At 34.7% G+C, this 22,334-nt stretch overlaps 1 protein-coding gene and 1 pseudogene across 1 annotated transcript in view; one reads left to right on the forward strand and one right to left on the reverse strand.

The window, feature by feature from the left end:
* MALRD1 (MAM and LDL receptor class A domain containing 1) overlaps positions 1-21,512 on the reverse strand; it is a 761,302-nt gene extending 739,790 nt beyond the window's left edge. Inside the window, 2 exon segments of the mRNA XM_055332672.1 lie at positions 3,947-4,087; positions 21,314-21,512. Of these exon segments, the coding sequence (XP_055188647.1) occupies positions 3,947-4,087; positions 21,314-21,512 (340 nt within the window).
* Positions 1,438-2,233, forward strand: LOC129513757 (transcription initiation factor TFIID subunit 9-like; annotated as a pseudogene).
* Positions 21,513-22,334: the final 822 nt, after the last annotated feature.

The following is a 22,334-nucleotide window of genomic DNA, read 5'->3' on the forward strand; positions in this document are numbered from 1 at the left end:
TAAACACCTTAGAAAAAGCTCTGGCAATTCTCATAAAACTGGACATTAGTTGAGACAGCATTTCGCTTCTAGGTATTCACCTGAGAGAATTAAAAACATAAGGACACAAAGACTTATAGAGGAATGTTTATAGAAGTTTTATTCATGATATTCCATAACAGGAAAAAACACAGGTGTCCATCAATAAGAGAATGGATGAATTAACTTACACAATTGCATTCTACTCAGCAATAAAAAGGAATCTTTTTTAATATAAAGCTTACCATTGTTGCAAAGATGTATTTGAACTTTTGTAGTGATTATCATTTCATCTAAATGCAATGCTATATACTTTAAAAAAATCAATATTATATTTTAATCACTCTGCCCCAAGCTTTAGTAGACTTCAAATATTGACACAGTGATGTTTTTAATGTTCTAATAGATTTTCAAACTTAGCTCTGAAAACTTCTCACGGCATTGATTACATGATGGAAAATATTATTTTGGAGCACTAGCAAATTATTTCAAGAGTAACTTAATCAAAAATGTCATTAATACTCACGAAATAAGGATTTTTGAATGGAGACAAGATTCCAACAAGATAATTTTTCTTTTTTTTTAAGATAATTTTTCTATAAACATTTTCAAACAGCTAATATCTAAAGGCAGAACATTTGCTTATTTAAAATAATATCTAGGGAAATATTCACATTTAACATTTAATTTAATTATTTAATTATAGTTACAAGAGATGCATCACTATTATTGAAATCACCAGCCTTCAACAATTATGCCAGACAATATTTTGCCCCCTTCTCCCTATGAGGCTTGTCTTATTATTTTTTTAAAAGATTTATTTACTTACTTATGATAGACATAGAGAGAGAAAGAGAGGCAGAGACACAGGAGGAGGGAGAAGCAGGCTCCACGCCGGGAGCCCAATGCGGGACTCGATCCCAGGACTCCAGGATCGCGCCCTGGGCCAAAGGCAGGCGCTAAACCGCTGAGTCACCCAGGGATTCCCGGCTTGTCTTATAATTATTCCCACTTTTCACAGATGAGGAAACTGAGAATACATGAGACTAGCAGCTTGATGACCAGGGTTCAAAATCATCCAGTTTGACTCCAGAGATCTGAACTCAAACCAAGTGATGTGGATACAATGGTGTGCGCCTATAAAACATCTCAATTTAGATGTAATCACCACCATTTTATTTCTTGACTGTCCATTCAAAGAATAAGCATGACAAAATGAGAAAAGAGTAGGAAGTAAGAAAAGAACGAAGGAAGAGGGCCGGAGCCAGCGCGCCGAGGACCATGTTGCTTCTGAACATCCTGCTCACCAGTACCCCGGGGGTTGGAAAAAACACACTAGGCAAAGAACTTGCATCGAGATCAGGACTGAAATACATTAATGTGGGTGATTGAGCTCAAGAAGTCTGATCAACAGATATCATGGAGTCTGGCAAGATGGCTTCTCCCAAGAGCATGCGGAAAGATGCACAGATGATGGCACAAATCCTGAAGGATATGGGGATTACAGAATATGAGCCGAGAGTTATAAATCAGATGTTGGAGTTTGCCTTCTGATATGTGACCTCAATCCTCGATGATGCAAAAATTTATTCAAGCCATGCTAAGAAGGCTACTGTTGGTGCAGACGATGTGCGGCTGGCCATTCAGTGTCCTGCTGATCAGTCTTACCTCTCCTCCCCCAAAAGATTTTTTATTGGATATTGCAAGGCAAAGAAATCAAACTCCTTTGCTGTTAATCAAGCCATATTCAGGCCCCAGGTTGCCACCTGATAGATATTGCTTGACGGCTCCAAACTATAGACTTAAGTCTTTACAAAAAAAGACAAAGACATCAACTTCTGCGGGAAGAATAACAGTTCCACAGTTAAGTGTTAGTTCTGTTACTAGCCGACCAAGTACTCCCACTCTTGGTACACCAACCCCACAAACCATGTCAGTGTCAACTAAAGTAGGGACTCTCATGTCCCTCACAGGGCAGAGGTTTACAGTACAGATGCCCACATCACAGTCCCCAACTGTAAAAGCATCAATTCCTGCAACATCCGTTCAGAATGTTCTGATTAATCCATCATTAATTGGATCCAAAAACATTCTTATCACTACAAAAATGGTGTCATCACAAAATACTTCCAATGAATCATCAAATGCATTGAAAAGAAAACGAGAAGATGATGATGACGATGATGATGATGATGATGACTATGATAATTTGTAATCTAGCCTTGATGCTTGTAACATGTAACCTTGGTCTTAAATCCATTGTACTGAGATTAAAAGTGCATGCTGGGTATTTTCAAGTTGTGTTGTAGAAAACTTAAATGGTATTTAATGAGTAAATATAGTTATCCTTCCCTATTGAGATGTTGAGTTTTTTTTAAAATAGGATTAGTGATGGTTATTCATTAGCCTTTAAGTGTGAAAAATAAAATTTTTGTTCATCAAAAAAAAAAAAAAAAGATCGAAGGAAGAGAGGGAGGAGGGAAGGAAAGAGGAGCAAGAAGCACAATGACAGAGATCCCAGTTGTCTACCTCAAAGATGAGGAGGCACACAAGGAGAAGAGAATAAGAGACACATGCAGCAAAAGGAGAAAATTTCAGGTATCCTGCCCAAGAAGACCAGGATAAGTAAATGCATGCTGTGAAAAGTCTTGAAGTAAAAGAAAGAAGTGGTCGGGAGGTTCTAAAGGAGAGATATACAGAGTCAAACAATTTGCAAGATTTTGTAATGGTTAAAAGGTGGGAGCCAGATTCAATATCATCGCCATCTAATGTAACTGGACACATCATAAAAATTTTGTTTTGCAGTGAGTCTTTGGTCCTATTTGTAAAACTGATCCCTGGTTTATCATAAAGTTGGCTTATTCCTAACAAGTGTCAAAGATTTTTTTACAAAGAAGTATTTTTGCCATCAAAGCCAAGCAAAGTAATAAACTCCACTTCACTTACCTAGAAGTGAAATTTAGGAACACCAAAATTATCCAGAAATGTACCAAATATCAACTTTTTTTGAATGTCAGATGTTTCATGGCAAGTTTTACCAACAATATCTCATTTAGCTCCTACATCAACTACCTCTGAACTAAGTATCATCATTCTCCCTCTTGGAGTTGAGAAAACCATGGCTTAAAGTAAATTGTTCAAGATCATACAGCTACTAAGTGATGGAACCGGGATTCTAATCCACATGTGTAGTATTTATGTAAACATCTCCAAACAATACCTGATACCTGAACATTGGTTTGATTTAAATTATCTCTAGGGAAAATACTCCCATTTCTAATTAGGGTGTATTTATTTGAGAGAAGCATCATTTTTATAAAAAAATCACCAGCCTTCAATTAGTTACACCAGGCAATATACTACATTGTTTTTTCATATCACGTGTAAGCCCATCCGATGAGGGAAGGCATAGAGTTGATTATTGCTCACTAAAACATCTTAATCACCTGGTATAAAATGGTGAATGAATGAAGTTCATTAGTTATCAAATAAAGAAATGAATAAATGTCTGGCTCCAGAGCCACCTCAAAGGCTAGTGAGCAACTGATCAGAGCTCTCTAGATAGCCTGAGAAAACAAGTGTTATTAGAGCTAAAATCAGTATAGCCAAAAGCAATATAGGCAAAAATAATTTGATGAATTAACCTATACAGTACTATCATGTTAAATTTTACATTTTCCATAAAGAGCCAAAACAGCTAGAAAACCCCCAATTATTGTCTAGATAGACCTTCAGGATCCCAGGAATGCAAGTAATGAGAATCCAATGTGATATTTTATATCATAAATAACCTGAAAATGTTTAAAGAATGCATAATATTAGAAATTATAACAATTGACATCTAAATATCAGCCAACATTCCTCTGCCATAGACAACCACTTGACAAAAAAGGAAGAAAGAAGCAAACAAAAAATTCAAAGCATTTACCAGACATATCACCATTGTGATCATAAAGTGGAGGTGAGAGACCAGTCATCCCATTTCTCTTTGTCCAACCCAGTTGCAAACTCTGATCTCGTGTCATATTACAGAGACCACTCTCAAAATCACATCTTTCATAATTTGAACCTAATGAGAGAAAAAAGAAATTAGCTTTCACAATCCCATTTGGCTTCTTAAGAAATCAGACAATAATAGGGGGGGGAAAAAGCTTAGCAACAAATGGCAAATGTAGATTAACATAAGGATTATTTTCCACATTTTAAGTCTACTTTATTAATGCAAAGCTTTTTTGCACATGACATTCTAATAAATCGTCACACACAAAAACCAGTGTGGTCAAACAGAAAGAAGGCCACGCGAGGTCAGAGGACTGAGGATCTAATCCTGGTTTTGTCTCCTATTACCCGAGTGCCTTAGCTAAACCACTTAACCATAGCAAGCCCTTTTCTTCCCTTGTAAGATTAGAATAATGACATCCTGCCCTCTCTCCCTCAGATGATTGCTATGAGAATCTAATGACATAATTTATATAAAATACAACTCTTAGAACCATAAAATATGAGGAATTATTATTAAGATCATACTTTCAACTCCACCTGGATATTCCAGCCTCCCAGGCATATCAGAGTCTCAGGTGTGGGCAGATGGAATATGAGGACCCTCCCACAAAAAAGTCAACCATCCATGGCTGGGAGGCACCCCTGGTGTTAAACAAAACATAAGCACCTTCCTGTTGAATATCAATGTTCTTGGAATTCTTGGTGCTTCTATCAACAACAGACTATTTCTGGGGTTCTTTTTGTTTTTATTTCCAAGTTTAAGGGATCTAAGAGGTTTGGCAGAAGCTGAAGGATTTGGACATTTGCTTGTTTACAATAACCACCAGGTAGGGTTTTATTTCATTATCCAACATCTGCAAATATCATTCTCTCAAAAATAGGTTATCTCAACCATAAATAGCCCCTGATGGGTGATAGTTCTTAGCAACGGTGGAGATTTTTTTTTGACAAGTTTGTCCTTCCCTGACTGGTTGCATTAGCCACTGTGGGAGGAAATATGCTGGTGAATATTGAGCCGGTGTTGGCAACCCAGTCACAAAATCATAATTTTTACTTAAGCACATTTTGGGCAAAATATTATTTGATAATAATGGATCATGTTCCTGAGCTCATACATATGAGTATTGAAAGCTGACTCAGAAACACCACTTTTAAATGACGTTAAGTAAACTCGGTTTATTACCAATGCTCTATTTCATTTATTTTATTCCTAGATCCTTATCTTGAAAGATTTCATAGACCAACTGTATTCTGTAATAACAGGAATCTTAATAGCTACAATTTATCAAGGTAGTTTGTTCTGTGCTAGGCATTCATTGTACCTGCAGTAGTTGATTTATTCCTTACAACAGCCTTATGAAGCAGGCATTTTTTTTTCTCCATTGTAAAGGTGAGGAAGCTGGAGCATCTGGGTGGCTCAGTGGTTGAGCATCTGCCTTTGGCTCAGGTCATGATCCTGGGGTCCTGGGATCGAGTCCCACATCGGGCTCCCCACAGGGAGCTTGCTTCTCCCTCTGCCTGTGTCTCTGCCTCTCTGTGTATGTGTCGTCTCTCATGAATAAATAAATAAAGTCTTTATTTAAAAAAAGTGAGGAAGCTGGGGCTTCTGGGTGGCTCAGTCAGTTAAGCATCTGCACTGGACTCAGGTCATGATCCCAGGGTCCTGAGATAGAGCCCCAGGTAGGGCTCCTTGCTCAGCAGGAAGTCTGCCTCTCCCTCTGCCCTCCCCCCACACATGTGCACTCTCAAATTAATTAACTAATTAATTAATTAAAATCTTTTTAAAAAGTGAGGAAACTTAGACTATGTGTTATGGACATAAAGTAACTGCCCAACATAGGACAGCTAGTGAGTGCTGGGGCTAAGATTAGAACCCTAGTCTTTCTGACTTCAGAACATGAGTTCTTAAAGCTCTGTTCTGAGGCCTAATTATTAGTCCACTGTCCTATTTCGATCAAAAACCTAGAGTTAGAGGTCTATCAGAATTTCTAGTCAGCTTGAGGGAACCGGTATTTCCAGTCAGAATTGATGTCATTCTATCCAAAAGCTAAGAAATTTGATTAGTCTGTAAATCATACCATGGCTAAATTTACAATTGCTATAAGGCCTTTGAAATATTTAGGATAGCTGGAATATCCCAATTATTACCTCATGGACCTCTCGTGATCTGGAGAATCTGGTTGAACAAAAAAATGAACTAAATTATATAATTATTTGTATATATGTGTGCGTGTCATTCAATTAGCTATGCTAATTGAATTAGCATAGTATATTAGTTATGCATATGTATCTGCATAAATATATCTTCAAGTTTCCTATAGTTCCTAGCAATTTTTACAATCTATTTGCGATTCTAAAATACTCTAAATTTTTATCACCATATTTCAGCAATTATGTATATGAAATGTACATACATCCTCACATAAGTGTCAAACACTTTTTAAATACCAAGAAATTACTTGCATTACAATTAGTTGATGTCTGTTCATGATATTTTGTTCTTTTTAATACAGAAAGATAATCATAATGATTTCTGGAAGTGTTAAAACTAGCAAAATAGCTAAACAGAATGCTTTTTTTCTTTCTGAATAATCTCAGCAGGGGTTCTTTTTGTTATAAAATGAATCTAATGAGCATACATTTTCAAGTGTTTCTTATAAAAACCACAAACTTCTAATAACCGCTAGATTATTCAATAACTGCATCGAAAAAATTTCTATTTATTCTCCCCCAACAGAGAAATGCATATTTTAAACCATTTGAACAATGTTTCTTGCCCTGGAGCTGATTTGCCTTTTAATTCCATATGCCACACATCTACATTCAAATCTGAAACCATTTGCTATGCTAAAATCTGCCTGCATAGAGATTTCTGCTACCACAGCCATCACTAAATTGTGTTGAGTAAGGCCACAATTCGATAGGATATGGAACAATGAGGAATGGTGTGCAGGAACTTATCAGTAGAATCCATGTTCCTGGGCTTTTTGAATACGCGGAATTCATTTTTTTCAATTTTGTGATCCCAAAGGTGGGGCGTACTATAGTCAAAGAGGGAGGGTGTCTCCACGTTGTGATCTGAGGTTGTTTGAAGGCCAAATTATTCCCAGTGCCAGACTCTCTCATTTAAAATTCGCTGAAGAGGGATCCCTGGGTGGCGCAGCGGTTTGGCGCCTGACTTTGGCCCAGGGCGCGATCCTGGAGACCCGGGATCGAATCCCACGTCCGGCTCCCAGTGCATGGAGCCTGCTTCTCCCTCTGCCTGTGTCTCTGCCTCTCTCTCTCTGTGTGACTATCATAAATAAATAAAAAAATAAATAAAAAAAAAAAATAAAATTCGCTGAAGAGTTTCTCTTAGATTCAATCATTAACACCTTCACGGGCAGAAAAATATTATATTATATCCCCAAGTGACAGTTAATTTAGGGCATACTTCTGAAAAAATGAGTAAGAATAGAACAAAATTTAAGTAGTGGTAATGGTGCAGAACTCAGAATTAAGGATGGTAGGGGTAGATCATCACAATAAAAAGTTCTTAAAAGACAGAAAAAATAGAAGAATTAGGAAAAATCTAGAAAGGGAGAGGCAAAGATATTAAATGCAAACCACATATCTCACAATTTTGCCTGGGCCTATATTACTAATGCATATCTCTTTTCCTCTTAAAAAATCTATGAGGTCCAATTGTAGTCTTAACAATGAGTCCTGCTCTTTCTGAAAAGTTATGGCAAAATATACATGACATAAAATTTACCTTTTAACCATTCTTAGGACTGCTCTGTGGTATTAAATACATTCACGTTGTTATGCAACCATCACCACCATCTATCCCCTGAGCTTTTCGTTTTTTCCAACTGAAATTCCATATACATTAAACACTGACAACCCATTCTCTCCCCCCCCCAGTCCATCATTTTACTGGCACCCACCCTTCTTTTCTGTCACTATGGATTTGACTACTCTATATACCTCATGTAAGTGGAATCATACAGTATTTGTCCTTTTGTGACTTACTTATTTCACTTAGTATTATGTCCTCAAGTTTCATCCATGTTATAGCATATGTCAGAATTTGTTTCCTCTTTGAAACTGAATAATATTCCTTTTTACATATATACCACATTTTGTTTATCCAATTCACCTTCTGAATGGGTATTTGGGTTGTTTTCACCTTTTGACTATTGGGAATAATGCTGCTACGAACACTGGAGTACAAATATCTATTAGACTCCCTGCTGTCATTTCTTTTGGATATATCTCCAGAAGTAGAATTGTTGTGTCATGTGATAATTCTATTTTTAATTATTTGAAAAGTTGCCATGCTATTTCACAGAAAAGCTAAAAAAAATTTACATTCCTACCATAGTGCACAAGTGTTCCAATATTTCAACATCTTTGCCAACACCTGATATTTGTTGGGTTTTGTTTGCTTATAATAGCCATTCTAATGGATATGAGGTGGTATCTCATTTTGGTTTTGATTTGCTTTTCCTTAATTATCAGTGATATTGAACATCTTTTCATGTGCCTAGGCACATTTGTATATTGTCTTTGGAAAAATATCTTTTCAAGTCCCTTGCCCACTTTTAAATCTGGTTGTTTGTTGTTTTTGTTGAATTGAGAGAGATCTTTATATATTGTGCATTATCAATCTCATATCAGATATATGATTTGCAAATAATTTCTCTTATTCAATGGGTTGCCTTTTCATTTTTATAGTCCTTTTTGTCCTTTGATACACAAAAGTTTTTCATTTTGATGAACTCTAATTTATCTAGTTTTTCTTTTGATATCTATGGTTTTCATGTCATCTAAGAAACTACTGCCAAATCCAGTATTATGAAGCTTTTCCTCTGTGTTTTTTTTCTAAGAGTTTTATAGTTTCCTTACATTTAGGTTTTCAATCCACTGAGTTAATTTTGTATGTGAGTTAATTTTGTATATGATAGAAGGCAAGGATCCAACTTTAATTTTTTTGCACGTAGATATACAGTTTTTACAACACTATTTGTTGAAAAGGGGTTCTTTCTCCACTGAATGGTCCTGACACCCTTATCAAAAATTATTTGCCCACATATAAAAACTTATTTCTTGGCTCTCTATTCTGTTCTATTGGCTCATGTCTGTCTTTATGCCAATGCCACACTCTTTCAATTACCATAGCTTTGTAATAAGTTTTGAAATCAGGAAATAGCTTGGTTATTTTTCAAGGTTGTTTTGGTTATTTGGCATCCTTTGAGATTCCATTTGCTTTCTGGAATGGATTGTACTATTTCTGCAGAAAATATTCTTGGGATTTTGATAGGGGTTATATTGTCTCTGTACGTGACTTTTGGTAATATTGACATCTAAACAATATTGAATCTTCCTATCCATGAACATGAGATGTCTCTCCACTTATTTGTGTCTTCTTTAATTTCTTTCAGCAACAATGTTTACTTTTCTAGGTATATGGGTTGTCTCCTTGGTTATGCTTTATTTTTTAGAGGCAGAAGTATGTACTTTTTATTGAAGTATCATTTACATTGAATATTATGTTAGTTTCAGGTGTACAACTTAGTGATTTAATATTTAAACACATTACAAAATGATCACCACAATAAGCCTAGTTGTCATCTGTCATCATACGAAATTTTACATTATTGACTATATTCCCTATGTTGTATATTATATCATGTCTTATTTATTTTATATTTTATAACTGGAATACTATACCTCTTTTTAAATTTAAATTCAAGTTAGTTAACATATAGTGTATTATTAGTTTCAAGGTAGAGTTAAGCGATTCATCAATTGCATATAATACCCAGTGCTCATTATATCTAGTGCCCTCCTTACTGCCCATCACTCAATTACCCCATCCCCCCACCCACTTCCCAAGACTGTACCTCTTAATTCCCTTCAAACATTTCATCCATTTCCTCATTCCTCTACCCTCTGGCAGCTAACAGTTTATCGTCTACAAGTCTGTTTCTGTTTTGTTTTGTTTATTCACTCATTTTGCTTTTTAGAATCCACATGTAAGTAAAACCATATGGTATTTGTCTTTCTCTGTCTGACTTATTTCACTTAGCATAATACCCTTTACGTTTATCCATTTTATAAATGACAAGATTTCGTTCTTTTTTATGGCTCAGTAATATTTCATTGTACATACATACCACATCTTTTTATCATTCATCTATTAGTGGATATGGGTGGCTTCCATATCTTGGCTATTGTAAATCATGCTGTGATGAACATAGGGGTGCATATATCTTTTTAAATTAGTGTTTTCATTTTCTTTAGATAACCACCTAGAAGGGGAATTTGGGGATCATATGATAGTTCTATTTTTAGCTTTTTGAGAGACTTCCATACTGTTTTCCACAGTAACTGTGCCAATTTACATTCCCACCAACAGTGTAGAAGGACTCCCTTTTCCACACATTCTCACCATTTGTTACTTATTATCTTTTGATAATAGCCATTCTGACAGGTGTGAGATGGTATTTCATTGTTGTTTTGATTTGCATTTCCCTGATTAGTGATGGTGAGCATCTTTTTACGTACCCATCGGCCAAATGTATGTCTTCTTTGGAAAAATGTTCTTAATTAGAATGTTTGTTTTTTGATATTGCACTGTATGAGTTTTTCATATATATTAAATGTTAACCCCTATCAGATATATTATTTGTGAATATCTTCTCCCATTCAGTTAGTTGTTCTTTCATTATGCTAATGTTTTCCTTCACTGTGGAAAAGCTTTTTCATTTGATGTAGTCCCATTTGTTTATTTTTGCTTTTGCTGTCTTTGCCTAAGGAAACAGATACAAAAAAATATTTATAAGACCTGTCAAAGAGCTTACTGCCTATGTTTTCTTCCAGGAGTTTTCTGGTTTTAGGTCTTACACTTAAGTCTTTAATCCATTTTTAGTTCATTTTTGTATATGTTATATATAAAAGTGTTCCATTTTCATTCTTTTACATGTAGCAATCCAATTTTCCCAACACCATCTATTAAAGAAACTGTCTTTTCCTCATGGTGTATGCTTTCTTTGTAATATACCAATTGACTATATAAGTATTCATTTATTTCTGGACCTTCTATTTTGTCCCATTGGTTTATATGTTTGTTTTTGTGTCTGCAGCACCATGTTTTGATTATAAAAGCTTTGTAATATAGCTTTAAATCTGGAAGCATGATACCTCTAGCTTTGTTCTTTCTCAAGATTGCTTTGGATGTTTGGGTTTTTCTGTGGTTCCACACAAATTTTAGCTTTATATGTTCTAGTTCTGTGGAAAATGCCATTGGTATTTTGATAGGAATTGCACTGAATCTGTAAATTGCTTTGGGTACTATGGACATTTAATAATATTTATTTTTCTAATCCATGAACATAATATGTCTTTCTATTCATTTGTATCACCTTAAATTTCATCAATGTTTTATTCTATACTTTCAGAGCACGTCTTCTACCACCTTTGTTGAAGTTATTCCTAGGTATTTTATTCTTTTTGATACAATTGTAAACTGGACTGTTTTCTTCATTTCTCTTTCTAATAGTTTGTTATTTGTAGAAACACAACAGATTTCTGTATGTTAATTTTGTATCCTTCAACTTTACTGAATTCATTTTGTAGTTCTAATGTTTGTGTGTGTGTGTGTGTGTGTGTGTGTGGAATCTTTAGGATTTTCTATATACAGTATCATGTCATCTGAAAATAGTGACGGTCTTAGTTCTTCCTTTCCGATTTAGATACCTTTTATTTCTTTTTCTTGTCTAGATGCTATGGCCAGTACTTCCAGCACTATTTTGAATAGAAGTAGCAAGAGTGGGAATCCTTATCTTATAGGAAAATCTTTCCTGATATTAGAGGGAAAGTTTTCAGTTTTTCCCCATTGAGTATGATGTTAGCTGGAAGTTTGTCATATATGGCCTTTATTATGTTGCTGTACATTCCTTATATAACCATTTTGTTTTTTATCATAAACGGATGTTGAATTTTGTCAAGTGATTTTTCTGTATCTGTTGAGGTGATTCCTAAATATTTCATTCTGTTTGATGCTTCTGTAAATGGAATGGTTTTTTAATTTCCTTTCCATATTGTTCATTAGTGTACAGAAACACAACTGATTTTGGGGTATTGATGTTGTATCTTGCAACTTTGCAGAATTTGTTTATTTGTTCCAACAAGTTTGTTTTTGTTTTAAAGAATCTTTAGAGTTATCTACAGTAAGATCACATTTTCTGTGAACAGATGATTTCACTTATTTATTTCCAATCTGGATACTTTTCTTGTCTAAATGCTCTGGCTGGGACTTCCAGTACTATGTTGATAGAAGAGATGAAAGATGGCATCTTTGTCTTGTTCCAGGTCTTAGAGAAAAAGCTTTCAATCTTTCCCCATTGAGTATGATGTTAGCTATGGGTTTTTCGTATATAGCCTTTATTGCACTAATTTTGTTCTATTCCAAGTTTCTTAAGTGTTTTTAGTGCCTTCCAATTTTGAGAAAATCTATGTATTACATTACCACAGTATTTTACATACCATTCATTTTTCTATTTAGAAAATTATTTCCTTCATGTAGATAAAAACATTTTCACAAAAAATTGTCTCTCACTCTCATTTAATGTAAAAATTAATGGCCAGTTCCTACAAAGGATGAAATGAATCTAAAATATTCCAATTAAATAAAAGTAAAATTTACACTCAAAAGTAAATTTCAAGGAAAGATTGCTATTATTTGGCCTGGAAAATTAAAAATATTAATTAATCTTTACAAGGAAATATTTATCTTTCACACTGATTTAATTTTAACATTTTCATTGAGACAAAAACAGGAAAAACCCTAACTCACAAAGCTATGTGATAGCAAATGGAATTAGCACTCTCGTGGCTCATGCCAGAATTATCCAATATTATTTTTGAATGGATTCTTATCTTATAGTCACCTTTATTCTCAAATCATTGAGACTGTCTTTGACATTGAGATTGTGAGCTGAGTCATTGATGGTATCTAAGACAATGAGAAAAGGATTGTGAAACCATATTTTAATTTTAACATTGTTTTAGGATTAATAACCTTCAAAGAAGTTCAAAGGCGTGTTTGTGTCTGGTGATTTCTGAAGAAATATTGACAAGGCATGGCATTAACTCCAGTCTGCAGCAGTATTCACCCGAGTATTATAAATGTTGCATAGCTATTTACATATAATTTTCCATTCCAGAGGAGCAGCTTAGCCAAAGTACCTTATGGCTTTTCAGTAGTTTCTATAATGGTGAACACAAGGACTCTAATAGAAAGTTATATCATCTTGCATGAAGAAACTCTGCATCACATAAACTAATTTAGGGGGGAAAAAAAACCCTTGTCATATTTTTTTCCCTAAACAGATTTTCAATTTCTTTCAAAATAAGTAAAATTTTTCTTCTAAATCCAATCAAGCATTTGAAGACTTATTCACTGTAAAGTCACAATTATTTCTGGGTAATAAATAACATTGTATTATATTATTCCCATTTTTTTCATGGAAACTTATTTAAAAGCTGTGATTCAAGGTTCTTGCTTTCAGAAATCTGGTAATTTGACAACAGAATGCAACCCTTCTCTTAAGATTCCTAGCCGAGCCTTTAGTGTCAACCTGCTCCCCTAGAAATGATGTTTATTGACAAACAGAAAAGGCATGTGGGGTAACAAGAATTGCAGAAATTCTAGCTATGTATATATTTGAGCTTCAGAAGATACTTTGCTTGTGGAAGAAACAGTTTGCCATTTGATGTCAACAGGTGTCTGACTTTTTTTTTTTTTTTTAGGTGCCTGACATTTTTTAAGGGAACTCATAAACTTAATGTCCTCCTTGGATGATGTCAATTTGCACACTTGAGCAGCAAAACAAGAGCAGACTGCATTGCAAGACTGAGTTGTTGTATTGAATTCCACAATGAAGGAAAATAGTGCAGCTGACAAATCCAGCCAGTTAGCAAACCAGTAATTACTCAGTCTATCTAACACTTATTGACTCTATGTACCAGTCTTCTAGGAAATGGAGTGAATAAGGTAAATTTCCAGTCCTCATGAAGTTAATATTTTGCTTTTCTATGACCTCCTTCAAAATATTAATGAAACTGTTGGCAGCTCTGGAAGGATAACACCCATGTAGGCAGACTGGAGCCTTTGAAGATTTTAGGTATTTTTGTACAGGTCTTATGAATCTAGAACCTAAAACACTCTTGGGTCATTTTAAGGACTAGAATTCTGGAATGAGGATCTGTTCCTTTCTGAAACTGCATCAGTATATTTTATCCAACTCCCTCAAAATGGGGATTCCTCTGCGGTTAGACCCGTTAGACTCCATTAAATAGGTATTTAGACCCAACTAAGATAATTCTCTTTTTTTCTGGTTAAACCTTTCCTTATTTGAGTATAGTTGACAGCCAATGTTACATTTGTTTCAGGTGTACAACACAATGATTCAACACATACATTATGCTTTGCTCACAAGTGTATCTACCATCTGTCGCCATATGATGTTGTTACAATATCATTGATTATATTCCCTATGCTGTCCCTTTTATCCCCATGACCTATCATTCCATAACTAGAAGGTTGTATTTTACACTCTTATTTATTTATTTATTTATTTATTTATTTATTTATTTATTTATATTCAATTAGCCAACATACAGTACATCATTAGTTTCATAGGTAGAGTTCAATAATTCATCACTTGTGTATAACACCCAGTACTCATCACATCACCTGCCCTCCTGAATGCTCATCACCTAACTGGAGGAAAAATTCTCACTGTTTGCAACCTCCAGTGGAGCCCACAGTAGAGTTCTGAACTTGCAGTTATGCCTGTGATATCCAGGCAGAAGCAAATACAAAAATCAGAAATTTAGAATATATAAAATAACAGATTGAGTGTAACAAAGCATTGTAAATAAAAAGAAAGAGGAACAATGCTTTCAATATATTTGACAAATAGTTTTCTTCCAGGTAAATATATTAAATAAAAGATTTATTATCTCATAGAAGTTATCTCATAGAAATATGGATAAAATTCCTGAAAAGGCAATTCACAAAACACAGAAAGAAAAAAAAACCACATATGTTGAAGTGATCACTTCACGGTCAATCATATATCACAGTTGAGTTTTGAGAAAGAATTAAAAGGCAAAATAGAAAAAAGGAATTCTGCTTGGCATCAATGTGGCCTACAGGTCTAATATGACTTTGCCTTCATTTCTTTCTTTCTTTTTTTTTTTTTTTTGCTTTCATTTCTATAATAAACAGAATAGAGCAGTTAATAGAAAGCTTTTTATTAATTTTAAAATGCCATTTTATTCTGATTTTTAAAAGCAACAAATCCTATTTTGGAAAAGTTGCAATATAAATATGTACAAAAAAAGAAAAGTCACTTTTTTAAAATTTTTATTTATTTATGATAGTCACACACAGAGAGAGAGAAAGAGAGGCAGAGACACAGGCAGAGGGAGAAGCAGGCTCCATGCACCGAGAGCCCGACGTGGGACCCGATCCCGGGTCTCCAGGATCGCGCCCCGGGCCAAAGGCAGGCGCCAAACCGCTGCGCCACCCAGGGATCCCGAAAAGTCACCTTTAAGTCTAACACCTAGACATGTTTCTACCTAGTATTTTATGCAATTGCCACACTATTTTTAAGAGTATGCATTGATCAGTAATCATAACTTTTCTTTTGACAATATATCATGAGCTTTTCCCCATTTTGAATAGCACCAAAAATTGACAGATGGCTACACAAATGTCCATGGTAAAGATGTATCATAACTTATTTAAGCATTGACCTAATATTATAAAATTACATTATTTCAAATATCCACCATCTTAAATAGTGCTGTGATGAGACTTTTGACATGAACTCTTTCTAAATTTTTTCCTAGAATAAATTCCTAAAAATGAAATTACTAGCCAAAGGGCATGAACACTTTTAAACTATTTATTCATATTTCAAAGATATTATCAAAAATGTAAGATTTTATTAACACCCTTGCCTACAGTATATAAAAATGCTCATTTTTTCATACCTTTCACAACCATGGACATTCTTTTAAGTAATGTATGTGTATTTAATTTTTAAAATATTGAAAGCTTTTGATTTTTAACTGTGCACATGATTGACAGTGAAGTTGATCACTTCATCATATGTGGTTGTTTCCCTTTCTGTAAGTTTTGTGAATTGCTTTTTCAGGAATTTTACCCATATTTCTGTGAGATAATGCATCTTTTATTTGATATATTTACCTGGAAGAGAACTATTTGTCAAATACATTGAAAACATTGTTCCTCTTTCATTTTATTTACAATGCTCTTGATACATTAAAACTGTTATTTTATATATTCTAATTTTTTGATTTTTGTACTTTCTTCTTACATGTAATGCATAAAAAGGCCTTTCCTCATTCAAATATTTATTCCATACCAATTTCAACAAATATATTTTGAGGATTTATTACACCTCAAAGCAAAGTGAAACTTTTCCTGACTTCAAAACTTACTGTACAGAATAATAAAGACTACGGTTTTATTTTCTACGTTTAACACGTTACCTTTTGGAAACTTTGATGTGTGGAGTAAATAAGAAATTTGTTCCATAAAATTGCCTAATTTTCATTTGTAATAAATGAAAACATAGTCAGTGTTGTATGATGGTTGGAATTAAGGATTCCAGGGGGGCGTCTGGGTGGCTCAGTTGGTAAGTGTCTGCCTTTGGCTCAGGTCATGATCTCAGTGTCCTGGGAAGGAGCCCCACCTTGGGCTCCCAGCTCGTGGGGAATCTGCTTCTCTGCACCCCCCTCACTTGTGCATTCTCCCTCTTTCTCTCTCTCTTTCTCTGTCCCTCTCAAATAAATAAATAAAATCTTAAAAAAATAATTAAGGGTTCCAGAATCAGACAAAACTGGTTGTGAATTCCAGTTTCTCCACTGAATAACTCTGTATCCCTTGGCATTTTAGTTTACTTAATCTGAGCTTCTTTTTTCCAAGCTGTAAATTGGGAACAATAATAGTTCTTACTATTTTGATGTTTGGTGAAGATTAAATGAGATACTCTATGGAAATTTCTTAGCAGTGCTCAGCTTATAGGGAGTGCTATAAACTGACTTGGAATGCCACTATTATTTTTTAATATATGATAGATATTATATTTCTTAATATTCCTTATATATAGAAATCTTAATATTTCTAGCAATCAGATTCTTTTCTTATTTTGAACTTTCACATGTTGGAATAGTTTACATGATACCTATTATAAACCTACTAATAAAAGTTATTCCCCTTTATTAATCATTTGATTCTCCCTCTTTCTGCTGTTCTCACTCATTTTTCTGGATAAACTTGTAAGTCACTTTAATCAGATTCCAAGATTTATCATGGTGATATCCTGTTTTAGAATTTAACTAGATTGATTTCATGACTGTGAAAATGTATATATTTACACTACTGAAACACTCTGTCAAGAAAATAGTCTTGTCATGAGTCTTTCTTCCATACATCAGTAATTTTGTATAATTTTCTTCAGCTAAGTTCTATACATTTATTATATTTCTTAGATTTTATTGTGCTATGGACTGAATATCTGTATCCCTTCAAAATTCCTATGTTGAATCCTAATCCCCGGGTTAATGTATTTAGAGGTGGATAATGAAATTAATGCTTTTATAGAAGAGGAAGAGAAACCAAAGCTATCTCTCTCCCCACCATGTGAAGCCACAGTGAAAAAACAGCTATCTGCAGCAGCACCTGGGTTGTTGAGTGTCAGACTCTTGGATTCTGCTCAGGTCATGATCTCCAGGTCTTAATATTGAGCCCCATGTCCTGCTCCTTGCTTAGTGTGGAGACTCTCTTTCCCTCTCCTTCTGTCCCTCCCCTACTCTGTACATGTGCACTCTCTCACTCAAATAAGTAAATAATTCTTTTAAAAACAAAAAGAAGAAACAGCTCTCTGCAAACCAGAGGAGTCCTCATCAGACACCAAATCTGCCAGTACTTTGATCCTAGACTTCTCAGCCTCCAGAACCATGAGAATTAAGTGTTCTTTTTGCTTAGGCCACACAGTATATGGTATTTGTTAGAGTAGCCCAAACTAAGACATTTTGCTTAGGATTTTTGGCTGTTTCATGAAAATATGCAGCAAACATTTTGCATACAATATAGTAATAAGATAAGCATTGTGAATGAAATCTCACATTTTACTTTATTAATTCTTTACTTTCAAATAATTCAATGAACCAATTACTTTTTTAAAGTAGTTGACATGTCATCCTTTGAAGAAATAACATTTGTACTTAGCATCACCTAATTAAACACTATCACCTCTCAGATTTTGAGAATGCACCCCTAAGGTAATTTTTTTACATATTTCTCATATAAATTTAGATTTATATGAAGTAACTACCTTTTGAAAAAAATTATTGTCCCTAAATCCAAAAAGTTTGTAAAAGAAATAAGGTAAAATCTCAAAATCTTATGACATATTCCATCAAATCAAAGTACAAAAATAGATTCCTATCTCCTTATAAAAATACTAGACCAAATAGAAAGTTCCTAGGTGTGGCAAGTAGGTAGGAGAGAAAAATGTCAGATTAACTGAATACATTTTTTTTTCTTTTGAGTCATGAGTTAGCTCTAAAAGTGAATGTATGTAACAGTTAATTTTACTACTGACTTCAGGTATGCAAAAGCAATTATCTAAAAATATTTTCTGGCAGCACCTCAACAGGTGAGGATCCATTTCATGGGATATGTCTCAACAGTAGTTTATACTCTTCTGATTTACTTGGATCTGAATGGTAGCAATATAGGCAAGACTACTGTATTTATTGTTAAGCAAAAATGCAACAAGGTAAAGCCATTGTATACCAAATAATTTTGAGAAATTTCTAGGAGAGAAGCTAGACTCTCTCTGTACTTGATATAATGGCTCAGATCTTTAAATAAACAAATATAAATCAAAGAGAATAAGGGAGACTAGGCAATGGTGATCAGCATGGAAGCAGACAATGCAATGTTTGGAACCATGATTTATTTCCCTGGCTCAGGACATCAATAAATTATAATGAAGAGGGATTCTTGTCAACACTGGAACCAAACAGTTGTTAAACCTGAAAATTATTTTTCTTAATCACTACATATTAAATGTTCAATATCATGTATAAATAGAATTTACTTCACTATAAAGATTCAGTCTTTCTAAGCCTTATATCCTAAAATAAATTCCAATTTAAAACAAAGGTTCAAGTAATCTGAAAAAGAGGACCATCATGTAAAATAGGAAAATTCTCAAAAACCTATTAATAGAATCAGTAGCATCTGAAATTCAACTTCAATGAGGCCAATTTCATTACAAAAAGTCAACATAGTAATCTATTTCTTTAAAGGTCACACCATTTGGATGCTAAAAGGGGGCACTGGTTGATTTTTGTTTTCAAAAAGGCACTATTTTAACATCATTCCAAAGTTATCTTTAAAAAAAAAAAACTCATCCATAAGTTTTAACGTCACAAATTTTTATGAGAAAAACTGGCCATCATACGGAATACTGCACAGTATTTTCCCCTCCTGTGGTATACGGAAGAAACTCACACTTCAAAGTGATTCTCAATTTTATCTACAGATTATGGTCCACATTTTAAATAAAATACCAAAGCGGATAGTTCTCAGAAATTAAAATGAAAAGTGAAAAAGCCAAAAGGTGATCTCCTAATGTAACATTTAAAATGAAATCTGTTTATTCGACAGATCTGTTCCTTCGTTTCCCTCCACAGACGCAAGTTATTAGAATTTGTCATGCAGCTGAGACCTTTTGCACTCAGCAGCTTTCTCCTCTTCCACATTAACCTTTTCCCCAAGCAGGACCATGCATGTTATCACAGCAAGCGTGCTAAAGGAAGCCTCACAGAAATTAGTAAGAGAAGGGACTTTGCACTTCTTGTCAAACCAGCCAAGTGGTTCCTCTTTGCTGCTCACCAAAGAATAGCAAGGGCTTTCCCAGACAGGTCAGAGAAAGGGCAGCACACCCACATTCAGCCTTTCTGGGCATATTGGACAAATATAAATGAATCCCTGTCTTCGGTTGTATTCGGTATTTAGCAGTTACTAATAGAATGATCGCCATCCCAAACTATGGGAGACAAATCAATAGCTTGTTTTCTTCCACAGAGAAGAAATTTTTCAGGATTCAATCCTCTCGTTCTAATGTAATAACAACTGAATATGTAAGTAGAAGGCCAACAATAGCAAGACTGAATACATAGAAACTTATTTTAGCTGAAGAAAATAAAGAATTCTATCAACATGAATTAACATAGTATCTGAATATAAACTAGAAAATCTGTTTGACAAAGGTGCTTGAAAATACTAGAATTAGTCGATCCAAATAATTGAATCAGAGGTTATTATGAACCAACAATGAACCCATTTAATTTCATGAAAACATTGTCTATGAAAAGTGATTGCACTTGTTCCAATGGAGAAATGCAGTTTTCCTTCAGGATGTCAGATTGCAAGAGAAACTACAGAAACATACATGTCTTTACTCACATCTTGGGGTGGTAAACAGTTTCCGTTTTTCATATGATACCAATAAGCAACGGAGCATTTTCCTGCCACTGATGCCACTGAGAGTCAATTTATTTCACTTTACAACCTCTTGTGATGAGATGGAGGTTCAAGATCACACAATTAGTACATGGTTCATGCAGGATCTGAATCGAGGTCTTGCACTCTCTGAAGCTGGTACATGCAGTTTCCTGCACCCCAGAATCAAAGGATACAAGCCAGTGTTGTACTCTGTGTGCAATTGGTAAAACTCACTTGGAGGTAATGTCATACAAGCAAAAATGAAATCTACCCCTGCAACTTAAAATTCATCTCAAACATCTCCATATTGAATCCAAATTTAAGCTCATCATTTCCATCAAAGCATTTTAAAACTTTAGTAATGAGCTGCTTTTGAATTTTGCTTCCATATATTAAAAGCTACATTACTGCATATCATTTCCTTCTTTATAATCAGTAAAAACTGTTTAAAATACGTTCCCTCCACCTAGAATCTTAGCAGCTTGATATTGTTTAATTAGAGTAATTTTGGTATGTGAACACATCTCTTTATTGCAAAGTATATTTTAGTTTCTGATTTATGCTAAAGGCATATGAGTGAAATCCACGAGGGCCAGGTAGCTAGCCGAATCTCCTTGGGCTGCCCATCAGCCCCTGGTCTGAAGGTGTTCAGGGAACTGGAAGTGGACAAAGGAAAAGAATCACACTTACATTGCTGTTCATCACTCTTGTCCTCACACTGATCTGTGAAATCACACACGTTGTCAGGAAGTAAGGACAACCCATTGCCAAACTGAAAGGCTTCAGTTCCTTGCTGAATCCATGTAGAGAGGAAAACACAAGAAATCCAAAGGAAACAAAAAGCTTCATTCCTTGGGAATGCTAACATTTTGGCCAAGCAGAAGAGCATCACTTGATATATCTCTGGGAAATCAGGCAATTATAATAGGTGAATCCATAATTACAAACATTCTTTCTCTTTTCTCTACTCTTTATTTTCCAGATTTGCCTCTTACCACTAGACTCTTGGTAACTATCTGCAAACCTAACAAATGACTCCCAGAGCAATTCATTCACTCTTTCAGAGGAGTGTCTTTAGAAAATATTTAGCTTGAGCAATTGCACCATTTCTGTACCTAGCAAAACATGGATTATTTATTGCCCTGTGTATACCATATTTAAACAAGTTAAGCCTTTATGATCATGTTATCTCCTGAAAGAAATTTTTAAGAAACAAAGGGCAGGCACATAAATGGAGCAGGGAGCCAGGAGAGGACCACAATAAAGTTATAAGGAACACAGCAACATTCTGTACTACTTTCCATACTTACTTAATCACATTCATGTAATTTAGAACATTATTGAAGTCACTAAAATTCATTCAAATATCTCAGGCCCGATTATTAGAATTTCTCTATGAGCACGAAATGTGTACCATAGTTATTGAAGGGAAACTTCACATTGCTTGCTTAGATTGTACCACAGGACTTTTTCAAAGAATGTATTTATTTATTTGAGAGAGAGAGCGAGAGAACAAATGGGGTGAGAGGGGGAGGGACAGAGGTAGAGGGGGAAGCAGACTCCTTGCTGGGCAGGAAGCCCTACTTGGGGCTTGATCCCAGAACTCTGGAATCATGACCTGAACTGAAAGCAGATGTTTAACTGACTGAGCCTCCCAGGTGCCCAGAGAACCACAGGATTTTAAAAGTGGAGGGGACATTAGAGGCCACTG

The sequence above is a fragment of the Nyctereutes procyonoides genome, unplaced genomic scaffold (assembly GCF_905146905.1).
Source record: "Nyctereutes procyonoides isolate TBG_1078 unplaced genomic scaffold, NYPRO_anot_genome, whole genome shotgun sequence".
NCBI lineage: Eukaryota > Metazoa > Chordata > Mammalia > Carnivora > Canidae > Nyctereutes > Nyctereutes procyonoides.